The sequence below is a fragment of the Echeneis naucrates genome, chromosome 23 (genome assembly GCF_900963305.1).
Source record: "Echeneis naucrates chromosome 23, fEcheNa1.1, whole genome shotgun sequence".
Classification (NCBI taxonomy): Eukaryota; Metazoa; Chordata; class Actinopteri; order Carangiformes; family Echeneidae; genus Echeneis; species Echeneis naucrates.
This window is the reverse complement of record NC_042533.1, coordinates 11,226,239-11,243,282: the sequence shown is the minus strand read 5'-3', so window position 1 is coordinate 11,243,282 and position 17,044 is coordinate 11,226,239. Positions and strand designations below refer to the sequence as shown.

Below are 17,044 nucleotides of genomic sequence, written 5' to 3'. Positions count from 1 at the left end.
CAAGGGTGTCTGACCTCCAACTTTACTCTGAGGGTTCAACGGGAGCTGGATCATGGAAGCAAAAAAAAAAAAAAGTCAATCACAAAAAAGTCAGTATTTCACCTGGCACATATTTCCATGAATATTGTAACAGTGACAGGATATTTAACCATTTGCAAAGAAGCCCAAGTTCAATCAAATGTTATAATTGCAAGTAGCTTTTTTTTTTAATCAAGGTTTATCTGGCAAATATCCACCAATAGATAGTACAAACACATCAGGCTGAGTCACCAGAGCTTTAACCCTGGTCAAGTTGACTTCGATAATTTTAATACAAACTATGGGTGTGGTTAAATTCAATCATTAATAGTAACCTTGTTTTTTTTATTTAGAAAATGTAAAAAAAAAACATTAAAATCAAATGCTGATTGGTTTCATAAAAAAATTTGATTGGCTATTAATAGAGAAGAGTATGTAAGTTATTTATGTGTTTTACATCTTCCACAACACAAATTTGTCACAGGTTAATTTGTCCAAAGAAATGCCTTTAACCTGTTGAAATTGAATACCACACAGCTAAAACCCCCCAGTTCTGACAATGTGCCCTTCGACTGCCATATACCACAGAATTGCCCCTAAAGTCACTAAAATCCAGTTGCACAGCCTCTTAAACCATTTAAACTTTTCTCAAAATGTCTGTTTGTTAGTACGTATGACTGTATGTGTGGGTGTTAAAAACTAATGATAGCTTTTATCCTGTGGTCAGGTGAACATTTCATTCTGACCTGTTGACTTCACAGCATGTGCCTGGCTGGAATGCTCTCTGCTCTCCGCCCCCCCCCCCCCCCCCCCCCCCCCCCCCCCCCCCGGCCTCTGTCTCACTCACACACATAAAAAAGGCTTCGATTGCACTGTATTTGGTTCATCACTGACTGCGAAGGTGATGTGCTAGGACTTCCATTCATCCACAGAGGACTGTCTGAGGACACCTAGTTAAATAGTTTTATTAACTTTGTGAATAGTTTAATTTCTAGTTTTTTGTCTGATTTGGAGCAAAATGTCAGGGGATACCCTCGGTGCTGGCTCTTTTGCAGTCGCAGACTATGTGGTCTTTGCCCTCATGCTGATGGTGTCTGCTGCCGTCGGGGTCTACTTCGCCTGGACGGGCAGGGGCCAGAGAACCTCCGGAGACTTCCTAATGGGGGGCCGCAGACTGACAGCCCTGCCTGTCTCCCTGTCTCTGACTGCCAGCTTCATGTCAGCCATCACAGTTTTGTCTAACCCAGCTGAGGTAAGATTCCTAAGGGACAAAAACAAAAAATATCTCTTGTGGAAAATGATTTTGCATCTAGTCAATGCCATGTGATGTTTATATACTGTATGTTACAAAAACCTTTTCTTGTCAGATGGGACATCAGTTTCCTGATGTGGTTTTTGGGTGAGAAGAAACATTATGGTAGAGACATGTATGGGATATGGGGCATAAGCAAGCTCACAAGAAATAATTGAAAATATTATTGGAAATAGTACAAAGCTCTGACTGAACTGACAAGATCTGGCAAATATGTGAGAAAGGTTAGTACCAGCATGAAGCCAATATTAGTTTACGAGACAATAACTCTTTATTTCAAAGCCCACAAGACATGCTCACTGAATATAAACAATGGATGAGTTCATTCCCTCAGTGGTTACTGGAGGATGGTAGATATAGTTGAACTATTTTACATCGCTTTGTGGGTTTTGATTTTTTTTTTTTCCTTACAAGTCAGAAGTTCACATTGTAATTAAAATCCCAATTTTTCCCAGCTCACCACTTAACCGTGGTCTCTTTATAAAACTTACCAAAATCAAAGCAAACATTATTAATTCAGATTATCTTTGGTCCATAGGTGTACCGGTATGGCGCCAGTATCGGATTTTATGGTTTCTCCTATATAATAACCATATTGGTCACCTCTGAGGTCTTTCTTCCAGTGTTTTACAGACTTGCTGTCACCAGTACATATGAGGTGAGCGCACTTTTGTCAGGTTAATTGCAGCTCTGCCCCTACAAATATGTTGAAATGAACTTATAGATTTAAATGAGGTGAGTTTAGGAAAGGTCGGTCAGGAGTGTTTGTTGGTGTGGCTCAACATTAATAAAGGGGCACTGTAAAGGCTGTGTGAAGGTAAAGAATAGGCATTAGTTGTGAAATACGCAGTGGCAGTGAGGCAAACCATTCACATTTCTTCTGGTTCCTTATATATTGTCTGTTTTTTTGTTTTTTTTTCGTCCGTCATGCACCTGTCAAGTATCTGGAGCTGCGTTTCAACAGAGCAACCCGTCTGCTGGGCACTGTGCTTTTCATTGTGCAGACAGTGAGTAAGAAGCCAGTCAACATATAATTACAGAGCTTTGACTTTTGTGGGTCAAACCTCAAACCTAACACCTGCTGAGAGCCATTAATCTTTGAATTAAATCTCTTTGTGACAGATTCTCTACACTGGAATTGTCATTTATGCCCCAGCTCTGGCTTTAAACCAAGGTATGTCGGTTTTTGTCCACAGCGGTCAGGTTCACATCGCACACCTCCATGAGGGCACTTAAAGCTGCTTAGTTTTGTTCATGTGAGTGATTTTACCGTCCACTGGTTGAAAGCGCCTTCTCTCTGCAGTAACTGGTATGGATCTGTGGGGCGCAGTCATCTCCACAGGTGTGGTGTGTACCTTTTACTGCACAATGGTACGTAAGCAACGCTGCTCTATTGATTCCTGCTGGACACATTAACACAAAGGGAGAAACCTCATTATTTATTGCATGTTTCCACCTAATGGAGTGTTTTCTCAAAAATTGTAATTCTTTGAATTCCTGGATTTTAATGACCAGTCAATACAACAGCCTGTGTGTGGTTTACATTGTCACAGGGTGGGCTGAAAGCAGTGGTGTGGACTGATGTCTTTCAGGTAGGCTTCACAATAAAAGCATGACAGAACTAGAGCTTGGTGTGGTATTATTAGACCTATACAGACTCAGTCAATTTAACCTGACATGTCAAATGTGAAACATTTCTGTCTCATATTTTGGGATAATGCAGGGACAAAAACAACACTAAGAATATTTCCATTTTCCCTTCCAGCTTGGCGTCATGCTCGCAGGCTTCCTGTCTGTCATAGTGAGATCTGTGATTATACAGGGGGGGGGTCCTCCCTATCATTTCTGATTCAGAACAGGGAGGGAGACTCCATTTTTGGGAGTAAGTATGATGAATCAAAATATTACATTACTAATTTATGTTAGTTGGAGAGAAAATTGGTTACAGAACACACTACGATATTACACACCGTTAGTTTTGACCTCTGGGAGGCTAGACCAGAGAAAAGGTCTTGGGGTCCTTGTGACAGGGAGGTCAGGAAATCAGGGTGGACCCAAGAGCACAGGGATTTCCAAAAGTCAGGTTTAATAAATAGGTTCGGTAAGGTAAAGGTACAAAAGGAGGACAACCGGGGCAAAATCCAAGGGTAAGTCCGGGGTCAGTAACAGTAGACGATAATCTCGAGGAAAAAATGCTGGAACGCTTGCAAGAGAAATACAAAGACGAACTGGCAGAGAGTGTAGGGATCACAGAGACTAAATACACAAGGGGAGTATGGGTAATGAGGCACAGGTGGGGGAAATCAGGGGATGCCGAGGACAGGGCAGGGCAACACATCAGGACAGGAAGTGGATCTGAAACCAGAGGATAGTTAGACACCAAAATAAAACAGGAAATAAACAAAAATAAAACATGACCCAAATCCAGGATGCTTCATGACACCTTGAAGGGAACATATCCTTTTAAATGATGTCCATGGGTGGATCCAGACTCTGATGAAGGGCACAAATGAATTATTTTTGACGATAAACAGTAAGTTTTCACTTATATTCATACTCAAACTCATTTTTTTCTGTTTCCACCAGTTTTGACACAAACCCTCTGAGAAGACACACTTTTTGGACTATAACAATTGGGGGGACATTTGTTTGGGTCAGTATCTATGGGATCAATCAGGCCCAGGTTCAGAGGTACATCTCCTGCAAGAGCATTCATCATGCCAGAGCGTGAGTGTTTTTTTTTTTTTTTTTTTCAGGGTTGCATTTACAGGGACACATCATGGATGTGCCTATTCTCTGTGTTCTGAGAGAACTAGCACATCTCACTGTTGAAATTCTTTATGTATTTCCTCTCTCACCCAGATCTTTGTACATCAACCTGTTAGGCTTGGGCTCCATCTTGCTCTGCTCAGTTTTTGCAGGAATGTGCCTCTACTCTGTCTATAAGAACTGCGACCCATGGACAGCTGGTCTGGTTTCTGCTCCAGATCAGGTAGAATGGAGAGAGAGACGGAAAAGTTTATGCTGTGATCAGTGGCTTAGTAAAAAAAAAAAAAAAAAAAATATATATATATCCAGACACCAAGATTTTGGTTCAGGCTTTTGCAAATAATTAGCCAAATGTTTTTTTTGTGATGTTTTGTGATATTTATATGAGATAACAAGATGGTCCATCTTGAATAGTTAACCTATTATTATTATTATTATTATTATTATTATTATTATTATTATATATAAGTCCTCCAGTCCTCCTGTTAATGTGTGTGACCCAGTATCACTCCTCCTCTGCAGTTAATGCCATACTTGGTGATGGACATCTTGGGAGACTATCCTGGCCTTCCTGGACTGTTTGTTGCAGCTGCATATAGTGGATCATTAAGGTTAATACAGTACTTGACATTAACATTTTTTAATGCACTGCTTATTCATTTATGTATCTATCAGATTTTTATCATATGGTTCAGTGCTAAAAAGTGACACTAAGAAAAGTTGTATTTTTGGATGTGTGTATAACGTTGTGGTTGATTTTTGTGTTGTGTCAACCCCAGCACAGTGTCTTCCAGCATTAATGCACTGGCTGCAGTGACGATGGAGGACGTGATCAAACCGCACACTAACGTGTCTGAGAAACACTTGTCCTTTATCTCTAAAGGGCTGAGTAAGTTAGCTATCCTTGTGTACAATATTTCAGATGAATTAGTTGATTGTTTAATACTAATGTGGTAATATGATAATCGAGTCTGTTGTTTCCAGGTTTCACATTTGGAGTTTTGTGCATTGGAATGGCTGGACTGGCTTCACTCATGGGAGGGATCTTGCAGGTGGAGTAGCATCTGTTTCTGAGCACTTTCTAGTTACACAAAGAGAAAAATGTTAAGGATTCATTAAACTGTCAGTTGCTGTGATGAGCTGTGACATGCATCAGGCCCGTAATCCAAGTGTTATATTTCTCTTCATACAGGCAGCCATCAGTATATTTGGAATCATTGGAGGTCCTTTACTTGGTCTGTTCACACTGGGTATCCTTTGTCCATTTGCCAATTCCAAAGTAAGCGCATCCTCTTTTAACTAGACATTAATCCAGCATTGCAAATGAATTTTACTCCTGGATTCTACAGCTCAATGATTTTCATCAACTAATAATAGAGTAGATGAAGTTATCAAAATGTACCCTATAAAATTAATATAAATGATAGTAGAAGTACCTTTCCAAAATTATCTGATTATCACCCCTTTCAAACTTCTGTATATAGTTTATGCTTGATCATTTGAAAAGCAAATGTTCTCAATGAATGAAATGTGTTCCAGGGAGCATTGTCAGGTCTGGTGGCAGGTTTGGTGGTGTCCCTGTGGGTGGGCATCGGAGCCCACATATACCCTCCCCCTCCAGAGTTGACCCGACCTCTGCCACTGACCACCGAGGGCTGCAACTTCACCACTGATAGCCTCAACTGGACCTCCACGGCTCTGCCAACACAACTTAACGCCATCACCGCAACTCCAGTACACAACCATTATAGCAGGTAAGTGTGTTACAAGCTGAACCTAATTATTAGTTTCACATTATTTACCACAATAAGGATTTTTAGTTAAGGTAAGGGTAACGCCTGCCTGTAAAGTTGCAAAGAGGTTGAAGACTTCCCTCCTTGTGCACCATTTTCTGACCATGTATCGTTTTCTTTTACTGCCAGGTCTGCGCTGGAAGACCACTGGTACTCTCTGTCCTACCTTTACTTCAGTCCCATTGGAACTATAATATCTATGAGTGTGGGGCTGATAATCAGTGTGTTCACAGGTAAATAACACGTTAGAACAAATTACTTTGGTCAGAAAAATCTGAATTTGTCACTCTTTAAGCTGCTTTGACATGTTCTTAATGTACATTTCAGGGGGCTACTGGCAAAAGGTGGAGCCAAGGCTTACACTGATGAAAGAGGACACAACCCTTTATTACCTGATCAAGTTTTTCAAAGACAGAGTAAGTGCTTAACCAGAGTACTATTATCAAATGCTACAGACCAATAACAACAGTTTTTTTGATCGCTTCTCTTTAGGTCACGAGGCGAACGGGAAAGCTCGATCTCACAAAGGAAAGAGAGAAGAAATTTGGCAACACAAATCTTGCTTTCCGTGACACTGAGTTGGACTTCACAAAAAGCAGCATCTCCACATGAGATGAAAATGTTGAATGAAACATTTCTTTTTTTTCTTTTGGGGCCTTAACTTGTTTTGAGACCACATAAAGTCAATCACAACAAGTGGCGGTAAAGAATATTGAAATTACAGGAGAGAAAATGTTGTGAACCAGAAGATCACTGCTTTAAAATTGATCTCAGTCATATAATAACTCTGAAACCAAGTTCAGGTTAACAACAGGCAGACCATTCATGTAAGAAGCATCTCATCCTGATCCACCCTGTTTTTCTTACTAAAGAAATCCTCTGATGAGATAAGATGTTTTTATTTGTAATGAAATCATGTTGAAATTATATTTGTTGTCCCATTACTGAAGGAACATCTCAAAGTGAATTACACAGTATTTAATGTTTGATTGTGTCTACTTTTCAATGAAATAATATTCAATTAAATTAAACTTTTAAGATACTAATTGTCAGCTGGTCTTGGTGGTGACGTATGAAACTGGTTGCTATGGAGTCTGTATATATTCACGGAGCCGCTCCAAATCTCGCATTTCACTCTGAGACGCTGGAGTAGAAACATTGAGAGGTTTCACTCGGCGACTTGTGGAAAATACACAAAGAAAATGAGAAACAAACGAGCTACATCGACAACTGTTGACCACTGTCACATTATTATCGAGGCAATTGTGAGAGTTTAGGGACTTAAAGAAAGTCGATTTACTCGACGACCTTCAGCCGTCGAATGTTCGAAATATAGATATCGCGAGACTGACTTTCATACGGAGTCAAGTTTGTTTAGTAACACAATATTAAATATTATATGTTAGAGTTTTGGGATTTAAAGACTGAACTGTGAGGATAGAGTCAGTGAAGAGTTACTTCTGCTTATGGAGCATCAGCTGCTGTTAAAGAAACTGATTCAGTGTTTCCTTGTTTGCATAATTTTGGTCAAAAATAATAATAATAATAATAAAACGTTAACTGTGCAGGTTTGCATTTAACCTCCTGTTTGTTTAAAATATTTTATTTTCTTACGTTGTAACCCAACATTCATGGTTGCTATACAGTTGTGTTGAATGAAACAGTCCCATCTTAAAGTGTGCGTTCATGGTTCCAGATGTGTGTTGTGCCACATCACCTCCACGACCACAACTACACTCTGACAGAGTCCTGCAGGAGCAGCACCAACTCCAACAGGGTCAAACACCTTTCATTGGCTGTATGTTTCCTGGTACATCTGTTGTCACTTTACACTCATCTGATCTGTTTATTTTACACTGTATTTTTAGATGACTCAATATAGCTGTACTATATACTATACTATGTACTATATAGCAGCTACATATGCAGGACTGAAAATAATAATAAAAAAAAACAAACTCAAAAATTCAAAAATTTGAACAGGTTAAGTTTGAAATCATCCCCTTTTCGGGTGGATTTTAATTGGTCTTAGGTCCTTAAACAACCAAATATAAATAGTTATAGAAAGTAATGCAATGGAAAGATGCTTTTTTAACCATTTAGGCTGGAGGGCTTCACTGAGTAGAAATGCCGCCAGTCTTCATCGCTTTGGTCAAAGAGCTGTTGATCTGGGAGGTGTAGATGTGAGGATCTAGCTCCCTCTGCTGGAGACATGGAGGCGGATCGTCTCTGTGTCCTGTCCTGAGAGAATAGAGTCCAATAGCTCTGTGAGGAAGACCACAGCCTTGAAGACTGAAGTGTGTGTGGAAGTCTGTCAATTCTTTCTGGTGTTATGTGCTGCAGACAGCTGACCCACTGATTGATTGTCTTCTTGCAGGTCTTGATCCAGATGATGATTCTGCTGACTGTGCGTTTTGGTTCCTTGGGCCATGTGATCAGTCTGGTCTGATCAGGAAATTCGATGTGTTGCTGCTGTTCAGAGACTGGTGGGTGCAGCTGTAAGATGAGGGTTGTGGACAGAAGTTTGGAGTGGAGCTGGGTTGGAGCATGTCTGTTTGCCTTTATTACTGTTGTCATATCAGTGGAGGTGATGTGGTGTGGAGTGTAGCTCCACAGTTGATTGAGGTGGTAAATCTGACTCATCTCTGATCAACTGGGTCAGTTTTGGCATCCTAAACTGTGTGAATTCCCAAAGTGTTTTCACTTTTATGTAACAGAGCTGGTGTTTGATTGATAATGTGATCACCACCCCCATAAAACACTGTGGGAAACCCTGCAGCTCCTGAATGCCCACCAAGTAACACTGATTAATATACTATTATGGGCTGTGCTGTGGTGGCTCGGTTTGAAAGAACTGAACTTTTCCAACCTGGTTCATTCACTTCTTCCCTCTGTCCATCACCCTGACAGGCATCTGAGAGCAGGAAGAGAAAGAGGGAGCCGGAGAGCAGACCCAGAACCCCTGAGGAGCCTCTGGAGAGAAGACCCCGCCAGGCCTCTGCTGCTCCATCATATTGGACCCACAGCCCCCAGACCTCCACCTCAGCCCTGCAGTCGAGACTAGACAGTGTCCAGCTGGAGGTGAGCTCTCCAAACATTTCCATGAGTGTTGGCTTTTAGCCTGCCTCCTGTTTTTTTTTCTCGGTCAGAACCATTTTAGTTTAGCTCAATGCCCCCTTCTCACATTTCTCCCGCTGAACTGCATCAGTCTGATTCTCCATTTCAATCTCCATCTCTCTAAATGTTGAGGAAAGAACAACATGTCTGGGGCAGCAGCAGAGCCAGCCCACAGCCCTACAGCAGCCCATCATCTTGCCCAACCCCTCTGGACAGCAGCCCCGTGGACTCTCACCATCTGTATTTGATAGAGAGGTGGATGCACTCATGTCCTGGCTGACTGACTCTCCATACAACCCAGAGACGTGACTGGAAAGGGGCAGAACTCTATTGCTGGACCAGCACCACACATACATTCTGTAAATTTGTTGTTGTATTCTGTAGGTAAACATTTACTTTTTATACTACAGCAAAGTTTTCTTAAACAAACACACACACACAAAAACTAATAAAAAAAATCCAATTATTTTTTAGTTTTCCTTTCTTGATAATTTGTGGTAAGTTTCAGGTTTTTATTAGTTTTGTTTCCTTTAAAAATATTTTTAGTTGGTAGATAACAGCAGTGTGCATCTCTCCAAAAAAGACAATCCGATGCATATTAAATGCGGGTGGCATGATAGAATGAAGGGAACAATACATTTTTAAAATGGAACAATTACGTTTGATTCAAACAGTTCCATGTTTAAAACAGGCAATCATTTTACATTATGAATTAACATTAACAATAATAATATATTACATTGCATTTTAAGAACTCTAGAAAGCCCTTTTGACAATGAAACTATTCTATTACTTATTCAATTTCCCTGTTGGCACAGCTGAGAGACGGAGTCTGGGACAGTTTTGAGCAAGGTCAGATCAGGGAATAATGAGCTACTGAGATAGAAAATTAGAATAAAATTTCAAGGTATTACTTGTTCAAAATCTTCTGCAAGCGCAGCACAACAAAACAAGCACTCTTTCAGAATACAGGTGTGTTGTGAACCAGGTTGGACATTTTGTTTTTCCCCAAACAAACAGATCAATATCTGATGTTACCATGACAAGTCTCGCAAGAGTTTTCTGGGTGCATGGGTGAGGGTGAATGGGTGAGTGGGTGAGTGTGTGTGTGTGTGTGTGTGTGTGAGTGAGAGAGTGTCACAGATGCCTTGTACTTTTCCCTCTGCAGATCAGAATTGACAGAAAGTCTTGGCTTAGCAAAAGTCAAGGAGAGGAGATCTGTTAGCACTAGTCCTGCTATCTATCAAACTGCCCAGTTACTAGTTGTCAAATTGTCAAATTATATTTACCTCTTCATGTAAAAATACAATTTTTTGTTTTAATTTTAAACATGCAAAGAATTAATTAAATTATTTAATAGTGCAAAATACATAGTCATGTAAATAGGCTCTTCAAGAAGTATGACCACGTATTTACAAATATATACATACACATTGAAACGTACAAAAGACATTTCACTATTTGATTCAGCCAACACCTCAGCTTTGGCAGTGTATCACATATCAGATGGACATCTGCAAATTTACAACTTCTTGATAACTACCATGATCCATTTCTGATTATGATGAATTAAATAACATGTTGAAATGCTATTTTAGAATAAACTAACAAGTCAAACAATGGACCAAACAGAATGCAACAACTTTTCTGGAAGAGCAGCTATGGCTTCAATACATATAGCATTTGAAATAGTTCAATGCATATATTATTTGAAATAGAGCATAACGGTATTAAGGTCCAAATTGTGTATGAAAAAAAAACCCAAAGCACTTTGTTTAACAGCTACATTATTAAAGCACGTTCTGTAACAGCTACATGATCATCACTATATGGCACTTATTGCAGATCGCTCTTCCTTTTGCCTTATGAGGCAACCACTGTCTATTTTTATATTCAGGTCACTGTTGGGAGTTCTGCAGAGTAACATGTTCTCAACAGATGTGCATGTTAATGAAATAAATATCATTAACACGTTCTCCATGGCTCTGCCGGTGTTCTGGTCCCCTGATTTTATTTAGGGATGAGCCGTGTTTGTGTGGGCTCACTTTTCTGGTTCATACCTCTTCTTCATGGCTCGATACTTCCTGAGGAAATAGAGAGCCTCCAGTTCCTTGATGACAAAGTCGCCTCGGGCCACCAGTTTCTTTATCTTCTCAGGGTCTGTCACGTCCTTATTCTTCATGAAGGCCGACTTGAGGTGCTCTCTGAAGTACACGGATCCTTTGGGGTACTCTCGGCCAAGGTACAGCAGCTGCAGGGACACAACCACCACACTGTTTACACACCACCTGCACCGGGCTCAGCTGCAGGGAAGTGTGTGCCACTGACTAATTCACCTACATTTTTGTAAAGTCTGACAACCTCAGCCCTTAAAGGGTTTGCCATATCAGAAAGCAAGCGATCGTTTGAGGTCCTGAGGCGAGAAAAAAAAAGACACAAACCGCTATCAGAGACAACACAGGCATAAAAGCAGCAGTGGACATGAGTGCAAGAAGCTATGCTAACTACAGAATTAGCCTGCTAGCTTGAGGGCCAGTATTTAGCCCATACTATACATCTCACAAACTGCATTAAAAACCCCACTAAACTCTGTATTCGTATTTACATGTGTTATTTTGCTGGGTTTGTTCGCTCCGGCTGTAATGAAGACTGGCCTCCTCTCCACTTTGCCCTTCGCCGTCGCCAGACAGCGCCGTTAGTGGCAGCCGTAAACCGTTTCGTGTGGTCGTAAATGAAAACAAAGAAACACGCATGCGTAGGTGTTTCCATGGTTACATCGACGCTAAAGCGCATCTTAGCTTCAGTATGGTGAGTTTTTTGTAGGTATTTTTTCCCATTACATTAGGTTATTTTATCCGTAAATAAATTTAAGCAGCAAGATTTAACTATAGTTAATAGTTTAATCGACGTTTGCGTCACAAAATATGCCAATAGGAAGATAAGATGAAGCAATAGGTTGCAGTTAGCTCCTCCAATGAGCAGCAGTTAGTCATGTTAATACTTTCTTCAAACTCGCTTCTCTTCATTTCCCAACTTTACCTCCTATCCTGTGCCTTGAATTCATGTCTTAAAGCATGCTGTTATGTAACTTCGTCTCTATGTTTTCTCCTTTGGACGATAGCCACCCAAGAAAGGAAAGGTATGAGCAGACAGCAGTCAGCACGTTCTCTCCTATAAAATATATTTTCATCATGTAGTCAAATCGGTTCTGTAATCGAGGATGCATTTTATTTCATCCTCTTTATCCACCTAACTGTCAATGTGTACCCCCCTTTTCCTGAGGGACATCCCAATTTCCAAGTAAGTGCGGGTAGGCCAATGAGTTGTCCCTTTCAAACACTCATTTCTAATGTTTCACTGGTTTAAAGTCGCCCAAAAAAGGACAGAAACTGTCTAAAGCACAGAAGGCAAAGCGGCAGCAAGAGGAGGAGGAGAGGCAGCTGAGAGAGGAAGGTAAATCAATTTGAGAGATCTTAATAAAATCTGCTGTAGATTTTTGTTGTAAGCACTTGCGATGTATCACGTGAAATTCAGCATGAAGATGATGAAAAGCAATATATTTAATCATCTCTTTTTCATGCGTTACCAGTAACTGATTCCTACAGGGTATATGGATGTCTTGAGGTACTACATTCACCTCATGTGGTTTTGCTTTACAGAGGAAGCTCGTCTGCAGGCAGAGAGAGAAGAACAGGAAAGGTTAGAAAGAGAGAGAAAGCAGAAGGAGTTGGAAAGGCTCGAATTGAAGGTAAAATATTCCTGTGGGATGTAATCCCCTGATTAAATAGATTAGATAGGTCCTATAAAAACAACACAGAGATTGTTCCCCGTTCAAAGATTTAATCTGCTGACAGGATCGGGAGCGCAGAGAGGAAGAGCTGAACGAATTGCGCCAACTTCTGGAGGACAATCATACTGCAGTAACAAAATGGAAAGAAGTTTACATGGAGAAAGCCATGGTTTGTGTTTCTGTCTTAGTTAGTTAGAATCAGATCAGGATGTCTGACACATGATATGTTACTATTTATGAATTCTTCCAACAGTCCAATCAACATAATATGATATGATGCAATCCTCTTCAATCCATTCTCACGTTCCATTATATATATTTTTTGTGTTCAGTGGGAGCGATACCTACATTCTGATGGTAGCCCTGACCCAGCAGCACAGCGGGATATGAACACCTATATCACTTTATGGAGAGATGACCCAGAGGTCGACATCACATCCGTGCTCAAGCAGTGTAAGCTTGCACTAAAGGTTTGTATTTTAATAATAAAGGTGTGTCCTGCAATTGCAACTGCTTGATTAGTCAAAGGACTGAATAAGAGTGATAGACACATATGGACATAATAAAGAGTGCTCCTAAAATGATACCAGTTGAGAAAATGCTAATATAATACCTCTATCCAGAGTTGCATTAAAACTAGGATATCAGAAGTTAAGCCGACTCAGAGAAAGGTAGAATTTGCTGCATTCTAATGTGATCAAATATAAGTGCAAGTGTATTTTGTCCATTACAGCTGGTTGAAGACCTGGAGTGTCTGCTCAGAGATGTTACAGATCCACAGGAGGGTCAGAAGTACCAGGAGGTGCTCATAAATTTGCAGGAGCTGATCCACTCTAAACACCTCCTCACAACTGAGGAGTTTCTCAAGGTACAAAATGTAATTGCCATCACGCACAAAAAGCAGTAAAAGGGAGTGGTATGTAAAGATTGGTGATTTATCATGATGTTTATGGGTTGGCTGATTTGCAAGATATGAGGCAATATTGCAAATCTTGTGTGTAATGGCTTTTTGGGGCCACTCCTTTTGTGTTGTGTGTCTCCTTGCATGCAGAGGGCCAGTGAGAACATTGACACAGAAACAGGCAACATGCAGACTGTGGTGAAAGATGACAACATTACATTGTGTCTGTGGGCCAACCTCAAGAAGGATCCAAGGTCTGTGTGTGGCAGAAACTACTACAAATGTATGTTTTATGGTTTTGGTTTTATGTGACAAAAAATAAGGAAGATGCACAGCTGGAACATCTGACACTTCTCTCTGGCCCTAATTGGCCCATCCAGGTTTAAAGGATTAAACTTTGAAGAAGTCAGCCTAGGCTTTCAGCTCCCCAAGCAGTTGGCTGTGAGTGATATTGCTGTACGGATTCTCCACACACACTATGACCACCTGACCTTGCTTGCCAGGATGGCTCAGCTGAACATACACACACCAAGTTGCAGGTTTGGTATTACTGAAAAGATGACTGTTGCTATATGTTAGATATATTCAAGCTGGTGATAATAACCTTGTTCTTTTTGCTTGGCATTTCTCTCTTTCCTCATTTGTTTGGTTGCAGATCTTTTGCAAGAGGTGATGTGATCCCTGCAGACGCAGATCTACCGGAGGAGGGAGGGACAAAGGAAGACAGGGAGGTGAAGGATGACAATGAAACACAGCAGTTGAGAGTGGATGAGGCGGTGCTGTCCATCCAAGGTTTAGATGAGAGGAAGGTAAAATCAAAGAATATGTGCTGAGTTCCTGCAGTCAGCTTGATGCCTTCATTCTTATAGTGTGTATATGTACGTTACAGAGTACAGTCAGTTCGCAGTCGGGGAAAAACTGTCTCCAGCCTGCAGAAGGCCAAGAGAGTCAGATACAGACACAGATGGAAGCGCTCAGTGGTAATCTAACACTTGCTGACGCTCCAAATGCAAACACAGAAACGGCCACGCCACACGATTCAAATCCTCTGTCACTCAAACATATTGACTGGGGTTCTTTTAGCTAGGCTAACACCATGTAGAACTATAACATTAGTAGCTTATATACTATATAAGCTACTAATGTTTTAAAATCCTGTTCAGGGTTTACATCAGTCATTTTTGTAGACATTGGAGGAAATTATTTTTGGATGACTGTGTCCCCTCTCTCCCAGCTGAGGGGGACTTGGCATGTCCCTCTGCGCAGCTCTCAGCGGTAGATGGCGGAGAGTACGCCCAAGCTGTGGACTTGAGGCAGTACACGCCTCTGGGTGGAGTCTTCTACTATGATGTGTTCTATCTCCCACCACAAGCCCACCACGTCAATGGCTGGGAAATCAGACAGGTGACTAGAACAGAGCTTCAGCACCTGGTTTTCCCTGGTTCTGCTTCTGCCCCCTAAAGTTGACCCCCACTTTTCTGCCTCTCTCATAACATACCTCAGTTGCTGAACAAAGGGCTACAGGTGTTTCCCTACCCCACCCCAGAGGGGTTCAGCTTGGATGACAAAGAGGTTGTTGCCTGCCCGCCTGTTGGAGTGTCTGTGATGCTGCCTGACTCTGTTGTCTTCTTGGAAACTCCTCAAGTGGCTCGCTGGGATGCTACAGGTAAGACAGACAGAAACACCACACACCGTTTAATACTCCAGTCTATACAAGCATGAAAGCATAATTCCAGATGAAATTAGAAGTGGCACATTAGGCACCTGTCATACATTTGAAAGACTCCAAACAGTCACAGACATGACAGTTGGTATTTCTCTCAGGTAAACAGTGGAAGATGGATGGTATCACTGATGTGTCTTACGACGAGGAAGAAGCCAAGGTCTCTTTTAAAATGGCCTCTTTCCAAGCGTTTGTCCTGATGCAGGAAACATACGCCAACTTTCCGTTCCAGAGCTGGGAACTCAGGCCGCTGGGCCAAGACTCTGCTGTCTTTAAAGTCAATGGAGCACTCTTCTGTCTCAGTATCATGATCAAGGTAGGAGACAAGAAACTACCTGGATGCAAGTTAACACTTCTCCTAATTGAAGAATTAAGTTTGTGTGTTTTTTTAATGGTAGGGCGACCAGTGCATGTTGCAGCCGGAGCAGGGGAAAGGCCTCTCTCAACTCCTGGGAAAATGGATGAGCAGCCAGGCCCTACAGAAAGCCATGCTCAATGGGGGAATCAACATCTTTGTGAATGAGTACACAGAGAAATATGTCAGCACCTGTGGAAAGGTCTGTCTACCTGTTGGCTTTCAGAATAAAAGACGAAAAACCAAATATTAGATTTGAGCCAGGTTTGGCTTAATTTTGTTACAAAAGATATGTTGCTGGATATACCAGTTTTTCTATCATAGTATGGCATGTTTCAACATATTCCACACAAGTGTTAAGTGACAGGAAACAGGAGATGAAACGTGAAGTGCCATCTACACATCCAATTTAGAGACAGTTTACCATTTGCCACGCCTCTAGGACATGCTGAGTGGTTTCTCTCCTCTTTAGGACCCACTTACAGAACATGCTGCCTATGAACAGATGGCCCTCTTTGCCTCTGCCTGTGCTTTCTCGTGGAGCAAGTGGAACACCAAATGTGGAGCTGAGCATCTGGTCATGCAGGTAGCTGAAACATTGCTCACACAGAGATCAGGCGTTGGATAGAGGGAGTACACAGTCCAGGCATGGGGTCAATAGCCACATGCAGAGGACCATCCACACAGGGGCTGTGAAAGATTAGGGGTTGACAATGCAGCTGTGAGTTAGTTTTGAGTGCCCTTAACATACATCTGTTTGGCATGTGCATGCCCCTAAATGCACCAACGCAGAGCTGAGACAAACATTCTTTTCAGAACGAGGAAGAAGGAAGTTGAGCTCAAAGTGCAGTCATGTAGAAAGATTCTTACTAGACTGTAAAGTTTGTGGGCATGGTTAAGCGGGCAGACATGAAGTTTACATTTCTGTTTGCACTTGCCCTTTTGCCTGCCAGGCATGTGAGCACCATGGCCCCGCCCCCGTGCCTAAGGACTCATGGAGTTGCTATCTGCTCGGTGCTCAGAGGAGTCAGAAGCTGGAAATTACAGAGAAAAGTGAAGCTTTCTCCTTGGACCATTATCCTGACAGTGAGTTTCACTCCACCTTCATCCACATGCTCCAGGACAACATGAGCACAGCGGGAATTACCAGAGCCAGAGAATCCAGCTATCTATTTGTGGATACAGTGCAGAGTCTGCTGTGTGCCAGCAGACCTCTGATGTATTCTTAAACCTGCATGCATTTCTTATAATGAACTAATTAAACAC

General features: G+C 41.5%; 3 protein-coding genes across 3 annotated transcripts; 2 read left to right on the top strand and 1 right to left on the bottom strand.

Annotated features, from left to right (window-relative positions):
* The first annotated feature begins 921 nt into the window (after positions 1-921).
* Positions 922-7,504, top strand: slc5a8 (solute carrier family 5 member 8). Its single transcript, XM_029494978.1, is given in 18 exon segments — positions 922-1,270; positions 1,869-1,988; positions 2,272-2,337; positions 2,453-2,504; positions 2,634-2,701; positions 2,884-2,922; positions 3,096-3,152; positions 3,154-3,212; positions 3,917-4,057; positions 4,193-4,322; positions 4,622-4,710; positions 4,879-4,988; positions 5,084-5,151; positions 5,292-5,378; positions 5,639-5,853; positions 6,022-6,125; positions 6,220-6,308; positions 6,385-7,504. Coding segments are annotated over 18 exon segments (1,848 nt in total). The 5' UTR covers positions 922-1,036; the 3' UTR covers positions 6,505-7,504.
* Positions 7,505-7,946: 442 nt separating this feature from the next.
* lyrm5a (LYR motif containing 5a) lies at positions 7,947-11,729 on the bottom strand. Its single transcript, XM_029495187.1, has 3 exons — positions 11,615-11,729; positions 11,350-11,422; positions 7,947-11,260 (listed from the first exon to the last, which is right to left on the bottom strand). Coding segments are annotated over exons 1-3 (285 nt in total). The 5' UTR covers positions 11,617-11,729; the 3' UTR covers positions 7,947-11,050.
* A 31-nt stretch (positions 11,730-11,760) lies between these two features.
* dnai7 (dynein axonemal intermediate chain 7) lies at positions 11,761-17,007 on the top strand. The gene is made up of 16 exons (XM_029495709.1): positions 11,761-11,817; positions 12,378-12,462; positions 12,669-12,757; positions 12,864-12,968; positions 13,132-13,269; positions 13,533-13,667; positions 13,851-13,954; positions 14,081-14,239; positions 14,356-14,509; positions 14,590-14,680; positions 14,935-15,104; positions 15,204-15,366; positions 15,525-15,739; positions 15,822-15,980; positions 16,251-16,364; positions 16,732-17,007. The coding sequence occupies exons 1-16, from the start codon at positions 11,761-11,763 to the stop codon at positions 17,005-17,007; spliced, it is 2,214 nt and encodes a 737-aa protein (XP_029351569.1).
* Positions 17,008-17,044: the final 37 nt, after the last annotated feature.